General features: G+C 44.7%; 1 protein-coding gene across 1 annotated transcript; it reads right to left on the bottom strand.

Annotated features, from left to right (window-relative positions):
- Positions 1–2,665: 2,665 nt before the first annotated feature.
- Positions 2,666–6,162, bottom strand: PPIA (peptidylprolyl isomerase A). The gene is made up of 5 exons (XM_044437581.1): positions 5,957–6,162; positions 3,911–3,941; positions 3,730–3,818; positions 3,315–3,487; positions 2,666–2,964 (listed from the first exon to the last, which is right to left on the bottom strand). The coding sequence occupies exons 1-5, from the start codon at positions 6,023–6,025 to the stop codon at positions 2,829–2,831; spliced, it is 498 nt and encodes a 165-aa protein (XP_044293516.1). The 5' UTR covers positions 6,026–6,162; the 3' UTR covers positions 2,666–2,828.
- Positions 6,163–9,995: the final 3,833 nt, after the last annotated feature.

Raw genomic sequence — 9,995 nt, 5'->3', positions numbered from 1 at the left:
TGGGGAGACTGCAAATTACTTGGACAGAGCTTTCTGTGCAGCTGACATCTTGGTTGCTGGCTTTTAGGGTCACTTCCATTGTTATGCTAGCATTCTAGGTGCCTGCTGCTCAAATTCCTTAGCAGCCCATCCTTATTTCTCAAAGACTGTTAGAGAAATGACTCAGCTTAGTAAGATTGGAGAAATGCTGCAAAGCCAAGCTGAAATGGAGCCCTGGTTTCATCTCATGCAGTAAGAGTTTTCTTTCTGTACAAAGCATCCAAAGCCACTTCTGCAGACCTGACTCTTGGGGGCAGCAGATGATGTAATCTGCAGCAGTGGCTTCCTTCCTAGCTCTCCCTATCCTTAGTTTTGATCAGACCAGAATAGGAATCGCCATGTTGTGTATTGGCTATAGCACCTCCCGTAATTGCCTCAGATAATGGACAAAAAGCTGCAGACATGTCAGTTCAGGTTGTAATTAATGCATCTCTTCACACGCAAAAGCTGCTGCCATACAATGAATTCCATCATCCTAGAGAATGCCCCAAGCAAGAGACACCACATGAAAGGGTTCACAATCCTGCTGAAGTTACAACTAGCAGAGCAGAAATAAAATCTTGCAAATTGTATGCAATGAATTCATTTTACATGGGCCACTACAGAAAGCAACAAACAAGGTAACAGGGCAGTTAATGACACAATCCTATGCATGCTCTATTTTTTCCTGTTATGAATTCTTAGCAACAAGCTTGCACCACATAGATTGTACAATACTCATACTGAATTCTATTGATTTATCCAATCCAATTATATTTACATGTTGAGGCATGCACAAATATCCTAATAGGTTAACACTTGAATTATAAATTGACTAAACACTATTAGCAAGGGAATTACTTCCTTTTATTCACATGAAAAGATGACTTTCACTCCTGTTTCCCCTTAATAGCACAGCAGCATTTTGTAGACTGAATGCAATTTAAAGCTTAACCCCCTTTGGCATTTTGTCATTTGAAATGCTGTGGCTCTATGAGGGGGCTGAACACATCTACACCATTTTCTTTTCAGAGGACAGCTGACCTCCCAAACAAGCCAGTTCAAAATCCTCTGCATGTAAGTTTCTAGAACAGCTTTTTCCATGTGTTGGATCATAAGAACTCTTACCCAAGCAGCACAGACACTAGACTACCAAGGGGGTGAAAGGTTTTTTCTGTAACAACTGTTTTTGCTCATACCCCACCACAAAGATCTTAGTAGCACAGCCAACTGTGAGCTGCCCTGCAATGAAGAATTTGGTTTAAACAGCATGACAGTAAGAACATATTGGATAAACATGATTTGATTAAACACTGGCAGGACATTTAAGATGCTTCATGGTCACTGCAGGCTCACCAGTAAAAACCAGTCCTCAACCAATTAAGTTTTACTAAGTTAACAGATTGCAATGGAAGGTCAGCAGGATGATCACTAACCCAATACTGGCTTATTCCAACAGTTATTGTAAAGCCAGTGTTATGGTGGATTTTCAGAATGATCTCAAAGCTACACAGGTTAGTCTTTCCATGTGCTCACCACCTCTTGTGCATACCTGGAATTAAGCTCCAAGCAAGTTTAGTAGTGTTGGTTCATTTGACAAAGCCAAATGTTGGGAGAAAATGAAAGTTTTGCCATAATATGGTTGCTACAAGCCTAGCACCTAAGAACAGCTTTAGATGTAAGATATAATTCCTGATCAGATAAGGAATCCATGTTGCAGTTACATCTTCAGCAGGACACTTGGAGGAACGGCCTGTTACAGGAACCCAAGCAGGCGAATCCTGAGTTACTACTACGCTTTCACAGCATCAGAGCAAATGTGAACTTTAGCAATGAAGCAAAGTGGGACAGCAGTGCATTCAAAGCTAACTTCATGTGAGGCCAAACATATTTAACAAATTACCATCTCAGAGGGAAACAGCATGCCTTTTACCTGAATAAAAAATAAAAATCTAGCAGCATTAGCTTTGGGATTTAAAGCTGCAGTTGGGTGGAAAATGCACTCAAGCACACAAGAGGTTGTATTCCTATTCATTAGAATTAACATCTGAACAACAGGATTTTAAGGAAGGACATTCACTAGGTAAAATCCTGAGGCTGTGTGTCATTTGCAAGTACTTAAGCCACTTTAGAATACCAGTTTATACATGTACAATGGTTTTAACATCCTTCTGAGACCCGAATTACCTTGCTTCAGTTTGTGATCAGGTAGAACATTTGCAACTAACAAAACAATACTGGTTAGACTTTCTAGCCACTTATTTCCTTCTCCTTGAAGCAAGATAATTGGACCTGCCAATATGCACACTTAGCTATAGTCTAGTTCAAACCATCTGCCCCAGAGACTTGGCAACTCCTGCTCAGCAGCTGTCTACAGGAAATTCTTGCTTTACTCAAGCCAGCTGATATCAATGCTGACAGTCAAAGTGACAGTATCACTAAGACTATTTAGGCAAACTTAATTTCATTAAGTTAGTCTGAAAAAATGGTAAATAAGACCCAACTTTAATTATGGGTTAGGACTGCCAGAATCTATTTATACTAGGAATAAAAGCTGCATGCATACTTACTCCTAAACTACCAAAGATTTGAAAACATTGAGGACACAGACCTCTGATCCCTATAGGGAGAAAACACCAAGCTAGTATGTGGTTTAACTTGTTTATTTCATTTTGCAGACCAAGTTGTCTTCAGTCCAGCTGGACTTGTGAGGGAGCACAGAAATCGAAACCCAATAGAAAAGCAGCAGTAAGTCAGGAGCACAGGGATTACAGGGGACTAAACCCAGCTACAGAAGGAATGGTTGATTGTTAAGACAACTGCCCACAGTCAGAGATGGTGATCTTCTTGCTCGTCTTCCCATTCCTTGATCCAAAGCGTTCAATTGCTTCCACAATATTCATTCCATCTTTGACTTTGCCAAAGACCACATGTTTCCCATCCAACCTAAGGAGACATATTAAGCACAGGGTTTAACACACGTGTGTGTGTGTGTAGAGAATTACGCATTGCAAATCTGCAAGCCACACGCAATACACAGATTGGCACACACAAAGGTTTTTGCAAATCTAGCTTGTTTCCATGAATCCACTTAAGTATTAGCTCAGTGTTTCAAATTTAGATCAGAGGCAGCAAACAATGGCTACACTAGTAAGAAATGCTTAAATACCTCCACTTTAAGCCAATGTGAGTAAACTATTTTAATGAAGACATAGGTTCACTACCAAGTCTCAAGCCAAGCAAGCAGCCCGATGTTTCAGCCATGGGGCCACAGAGAAATAAAATAAAGTACTCACCAGTCAGTTTTAGCAGTACAGATGAAGAATTGAGACCCATTTGTATCAGGACCCGCATTTGCCATAGACAATATGCCAGGTCCTGTGTGCTTGAGGAGGAAGTTCTCATCAGCAAACTTCTCGCCATAAATGGATTTACCACCTGTTCCGTTATGGCGGGTAAAGTCACCCCCCTACAAAAAAGACAATACAAAGCTACAGCTGAAACTGAATATTAGGCTAAATTATTCAAATAAATGACCTTGTAGTAAAAGAACTGTCAAACTAGTACAAAACAAATCAAATCCTAAGGACTAGACCCATTGATGTACCCAACTTATTTTTAGCCATGAGGGCAAAAAAAAAAATCAATGCTTCTTGAATATAACACATTTAATGCAACAAGGTATTGTAAAAATCAAGAAGTGCTACACACCTGGCACATGAACCCAGGAATGATTCTGTGGAAACAGGACCCCTTGTAACCAAAGCCTTTCTCCCCAGTGCTCAAGGCACGGAAATTCTCTGAAATCAAAGGCATATAATTGAAAGACTATTTTCTTGATAATATTGTTTCAACACACATGCCTGGAGATAAAGGAATAAAATGTACAAACCTGCTGTCTTTGGAACTTTGTCTGCGAACAGCTGTGAGTCAAGAAAAAGTAGATGTCAATTAATGCCATGATTACACCAATTAGCACACACACATGAATATCTGATTTTCTAGCAATAAAAAAGTGAGAACAATTTATCATGTTTTACCAACCAATTAACTTTTAAAAAAGCCATCTGCTTCATTTTACAGTATATCATACCCTATTATCAGGCAATATTCTACACTGGGAAAGTGTTGCACTGATTTGGTCTGTGTTAACTGACACATGAGCAAGCTCACTGATTGTGACAGCATCAAATTGCTTCCAGTATTATGACTATTACAAAAGATTCTAGAGGACTTAATATGGAAATCATTAGTGTCCAAAGGTCTGCCACTAGTCTGTGAATAAGAAATAAAGTCCATTTACGCAACTGAACCCTAATGATACAAAAATTTCAGATAATGCTCATGTTTATACAAGGCTCATGCTAGTCAGTGGAATGAAGGCATGCAGTACTGGCTCAGCATGCCTCCAGCTCAAACCGAACAGCACTCTTCTGAGTCTGCAAACAAGGGGCAAGTCTAGCTAAACATGGGCAGCCCATTTACCACCAACAGGAAACTGAGGCCACCTGATTATCAGGGAAAACCCTTGTCACTCAAATGTATTTATCATCAACCCACTTGGTGTAAACTCATTTACAGCAGTTACACAGCCAGCCACCAAAATCAATTATTGAAAAGAGATGTATGCAAGCTATGTGGCTTGGTTTAGGGCCATTGCAGAATTTGCAAAGAGCAAGGTAAAACCACTATTGAAATACTGTAGCAAAGAAAAACTGGTAAGAAAACATCTGGTCGATTACCCTAGTGTGCTATGCATTCACACGGGCTCAAATACCATTTCCTTAAGTGCTGGAAAGCTTTGTTGGGGGGGGGAGTTGCCACAGCCTCCTTGGTAGCAATGTTCTAGCACTTTGAAATCGTGCACCCCAAGATGTTCCTAGTCAAGTTTGCCACTACAAAGCAGCACACGATAGAGCACATCAAAAGCTTATTGAGAAATTTCAGTCATTTTCAACCTGCGGGCACTTCAGGAGGATGAGATATTGGCCAGAATCCTAAACCGTGAACAGTTCCAGCAAAACAGAGCCGCACCCGTCACTTTTTTTTTTTTAAGGGGATATGCGAATCTCACTTCCGCATAAAATTAGTATGCAATACAGAACAAAAAGTCCGTGCTAGAAAATCGCTCCAAACAGTTGCCCGCCATTTGGGTTGCTGGAGAAGAAATTAAAAAACCTCACCAGTACCAGGCCAGTTTGGGCCCACTGAGATCTTCCCCGCCCGCTACCATTTAGAATGGCTCTGCCGGAGCAATTGCTTTAATGTTCCAATTAAAAGCTCTTGCGGGTATCTTAAGCGAATCCTTAAGTACGTCCTTTTCATGCCAAATCGGCCCTTCCTCGCAACGTGTGAGAAACAGCAGCCGAGGGTATTTCCCCCAGCAATGCGGCTGCAGACCCCCCCCCCGCCCCCCGCAGTAAGGACGGGCAGGACGTGGGCGCAGGAAAGGGATTTCACCCGAAGTAACCTGAAGGGCAGGCCGAGCATCCGGCCTCTCCCGCGCTAAGTCCTCCTCCCGAAACGGGAGAAGCGGCTGCAGGAAGACAAAGGCGACGGCGCGAAGCAAGGCAGCTCGCGCTTCCCCAGGGCAAGGCTGCGCAGGCCACGTGGAGGCGGCGGCGGCTGCGGCGACGCCCGCGCGCACTTCCTTCCTTCCTTCCTTCCTTCCCTCCCTCCGCTCCCTTGCCGCCGCCGGCCCCCCGCCGCCAGAGTGCGCGCGCAGCTCCTCGCGCGCCGCAGTGAGGCTCGTGCTTTTTCCTCTCTCCCACCCGCGGGCGTTCCTCCCTCTTCTCGGCCCCCTCCTTTTGATAGAGAATTCCCAAAATGGCCCCGCGTTCCCTCCCCGGCAGGAAATGGCGGCGGTGGCGCGTCCATCCTCCAACCCAGCTTGCTCCCCCTCCCTACTTCTCCTCAACGGTCCTTCCCGCCTTCGTACCTCAAAGGTGACACGCCCTAGATGCTCGCCGTCAGCGGAGATATCGAAGAAAACGACGGGGTTGGCCATAGTGGGAATGAATCGAGTAGAGGAGCTGGGGGAGGAAGGAAAAAAAAGCGGCAGCGACGGCGCAGCAGTCAAACACTGGCAGCGACGACCCTACCACAGCGAGCACGGTGCAGCAGAAAGGAAAACGGGCACTCGCAGCGTTTATATTGTCCGTAATCCCCGCCTCGACTTTCCCTCACGCGACCTTTCGCCAATAGCAGCGCGAAAGCTTGACCGAAGGAAAGGCGACTCCGCCAATCACGATTCTTCTTTGGAGAAAGGGCGGTTTGTCCAGCTATCGGGGCGGGGGCGGGGGCCGTGGCGAGAGGCGGGAACCAGGGAGGAAAGGTATGTGCAACTTTGGAGCATGCGCTCTGGCAGCACTGAGGTTGTCATTTGGAGGGAGGGGCGACAACGGGTGGGGCGGATGGGAATATGATTGAGGGGGATGGGGAAGGAGGGCCTAGGAAGGAGATGACTTGAGAGTTGGGAGGCCAGTTCTGCGGCCGCGCTGCGTGTGCTTACTCGGAAGCGAGCCTGCTCCCAAGTAACAGAGCACCTGGCTGCAGGCTAAGAGGCAAAACCACATGCACGAGGTTGGGCAGGGCTTGGGGGCAAAACTAGCATTTGACAGTTTTGGGGTGGTTCGTAGTTGCTTTTGGAGCTCACGAAAAGGTGGCGTTAGGACCAGCGCGTGGAGGCCAGCATGGCTGTGCGATCGCGACCGAAGTAAACTTATTTATCGATTATATATATCCCCCATTTCATCCAAAGAGGTACATAACCCTTCATTCCCCGGCCTCTCTTTAATCCTTACAACCACCCTGTTAGGTTAAGACGAGAGCTGATGAGTGGCTGATCCATTGGCCTAGTGTGCTACATGACTAGGTGAAGATTTGGATTCGAGTCTCCACAGTCCTGGTCTGACACGTACTAGTGCAATATAATTGTATTGCTAATTATTATTTTTAGATTTAATTGTAACTGCTATCCTGCACCTTATGGTGCTGCTGCTTTTCTTCACCCCCCAAAGCAAGCACAGCTTCATCTATTGATATTTTTGCTACAATCATTTCTCACCTCTGCTGCAGAAGAAAAAGGCCTGTTAGTGAGCTTAGGCAGGAAGTCTTTCCAAATCGCCAAGCTATTTCATATAGGTGGGTTTTTTGAGTAAAATTTCACCCTTCTGCTAATTGCAGTGTTGCAGTTTCCATTACTATAACCCTGGACTTGAAATCTGATACTGTGCTTTCCATGTCAGACATCTGGGTGTGTTTGCACATCTCAGTCCGCCATATGTTAAATCTTCCTAGCATGGGGGTCATCTTGAAATACCATTACACTTCTTAATTTCAGTGGCCTAAACTAAGGGGTCCAGTGTGCCCATGAATACCAGTTTTGGTGCCTCCAAATCAACTTGCTGCTGATACGTTCTTTTCTTTTTTATAACTAAACACAGTTGTTTAACTGCAAAGTGATGCCAGCACCACCTTTATTTCCAAGAAGGGTTCTGGTACCCCCACGGACCTTAGAATCATTCTGAGAAAATGAACATAAGTAAACTGCATCCCAGTGCTTTGTTTTGAAGTATGCACAACCACACAGAAAAGAGAACAAGGCAAGCTGGAGTAAAGTCTTTTTTGCCTTGTACTTAGCTTTTTGAACATGCTAGTTTCTTTTAGCTTCAGGCTTCTGGGAAATTGGTGTTTTGTAACTTGCCACAACCACTGCAGACATTCACTATTACATTGTTGTGTGTATCATATTATAGAAAATTCACTATTACGGACAATTCACTGTTCTGCAAATAGGCTCCCCATGGCAGCTCTAATGTGAGAACACCCATAGCACTCTCGGCATTAGAAAAGTGTTTTGAAACTTTGCCCATAAACTGTCACTGCTGTTAAGAAAATTGTGGGCAAACTTAAGGCTTTTGTTTGTTTTGACTAAAATTCCAAGGGCTGCCATCAAGTCAGGTGCGTAATATTAGATTGGGGACAGAATCTGGGGTTGCAACAAACCTGCACCTGAGTTGTTACTGCTTGCAGATTTTAAAACCTAATTTAGAGAGGCAGAAAAGGTGTTCTTTTGGTTGCCATTAAACCACTGAGAGGCAAACAGCCATGGAGCCTGTCAGCTCTGGTAACAAAGTAGTCTTAAAAATAGCTTGCTCTCCCAACTTACCTCTAGCTTATCAATTGGCTTGTAAGCATATAGATTTCGAGAGAGGCTGGAGTGGCATAGAGAAAGAACGATGCAGTTCTGCAACTCTGTTCCCTTTTTGCTCTAGCCCCACTGACCATCAACGGCAGCCACTGGCTGACTTTTCCTGTGGGTTAAAGACCTTTCATAGGGAAAAGGTCCCTCGTCCCTATTTGTGGATTCACTTGGTTAATCAGAAACTGCATGAGTAAAGCCATTGCAGAAGTGATCGTGCAGTGCTTGTACCAGTATTTTTTTCTTCTTCTTCTGCTTTGCAAGATCCTCCCTTCTTTGCTCCTGACTTTGCTAAACATTTGCTGCCCTCTAAGTCCAACCCACACCAAAGTCCAGAAGAAAAAAAAAGGTTTCAGTGAAAGAAGGCTGCTGCTGCTTTTCTTTTCTTTGCTATTTTCACTGCTTAGATCTTTGGTGGGAAGAGATGAACATTCAGTAGCAAGGACGGGGAGAGACAACAGGGCTGGGTCTCTAGAGAAAGGATGCAGCACCTCAGGACAGCAGTCCCAGCCCAGTCCTTGGATCTCCCCAGGTAGCCGTTCCTCCTTCCATTGGAACCAGCTTTGATCTCTGAACATTTGGTAACCACCAGGCTGTGTGAATTTTATCCCTCATTCTGAATGCTGGAAATGCCTCTCCTGACAATAAGACAATCAGACAAAACTGCCAGTTAGAGTTCTGGGGCACCATCATGGGCACTGGGCAGAGAGCTCAGAATCTGAAGCACTTGCCTTATCCTGTGCCATGCTGGCAAGAGCCAGGCAGGGTAAGAGAAGGACCAAGAAGATTTTGCTTAATTTCCCTCCTTTTAAATTACTTGAAGCCTCTGGGCCTGTCTAGCTGGTATACCTATTCAAGTGTAGGGAGGGGATTGGAGAGGCCATAAGGCCCCCACCACTTCTGTAGTGTGTCCAGATCCTTCTGGATCCAAAGTACCTGCTCTTTGGTGGTGGCCACCCCCCCCCACCCCATTTTAGTATTGTTGGTGAATTTGATCAACAGACCAGTCACCCCCTCTTCCAGGTCATTGGTGAAAAGATTGAACAGGATTAGTCCCAAAACAGAGCCTCAGGGGACTTCATTCATTACTGGCCAGCATCCTGATGATTCCCTACTAATAGTTACCCTCTGCTTTCGGTCTGTCAACCATGCCCTAATCAATCAAAGAGTACATGGGTCTATCCCAAAACTCTTCAATTTCTCAACCAGAAGATCATGCAGCACTTTGTCAAAGGCCTTGTTGAAATCCAGGTGAACCACATCCATTGCGTCCCCTCCATCTAGCCACCTCAAAACCTCATAGAGTTCCACAAGGTTTGTCCGGCAGGACCTGTTTTTGCAGAAGCCATGTTGCACGGCCACCAACCTCCCTTCCCTATCTAGGGTCACTAGATCTCACACTATCATGAGCCTTTCCATTGTGTCTCCTGGAATGCACTTAAGGCTAACTGGTCTGTAATTCCCCATGTCCCCTCTACTACCTGTTTTTCCTGAATACTGCTGATATGGTTGTATCTTACAAATCAACACTGTTAAATAAACCTTGATAAATCTTCAGGAGGCAAAGTTTGGTTCTCTTAAGGCTTTGATTTGCACCTGTGTTGTGCCCTCAGAAGTTGCACCATTGCTGTCAATGTTTCCTTTTTTCTTGAAAGACTAGTCCATGGCACACAGTCGCAGAAGCGCAGTGCCATATTTCCTGCTGCATCAAAGAAGGTGGCAAGAAATCACCTTGGCTCTGGGTGGGTAGAATCTAGGATGCAGCAGAAGATCT

Source organism: Varanus komodoensis, unplaced genomic scaffold, assembly GCF_004798865.1.
Source record: "Varanus komodoensis strain SLA01 unplaced genomic scaffold, ASM479886v1 scaffold30, whole genome shotgun sequence".
Taxonomy (NCBI): domain Eukaryota; kingdom Metazoa; phylum Chordata; class Lepidosauria; order Squamata; family Varanidae; genus Varanus; species Varanus komodoensis.
Note: the sequence above shows the minus strand (reverse complement) of the source record. Positions and strands in the feature narration are given on the sequence as shown.

Bases quoted from the DNA above. Each gene is read 5' to 3' on its own strand.
- PPIA (XM_044437581.1), bottom strand. From the start codon at position 6,025: ATGGCCAACCCCGTCGTTTTCTTCGATATCTCCGCTGACGGCGAGCAT. The intron at 3,819-3,910 runs GTTTGTACATTT...CTTTGATTTCAG, and splicing joins CAAAGTTCCAAAGACAGCAG to AGAATTTCCGTGCCTTGAGC. The intron at 2,965-3,314 runs GTGAGTACTTTA...ATGTCTCCTTAG, and splicing joins TGTACTGCTAAAACTGACTG to GTTGGATGGGAAACATGTGG.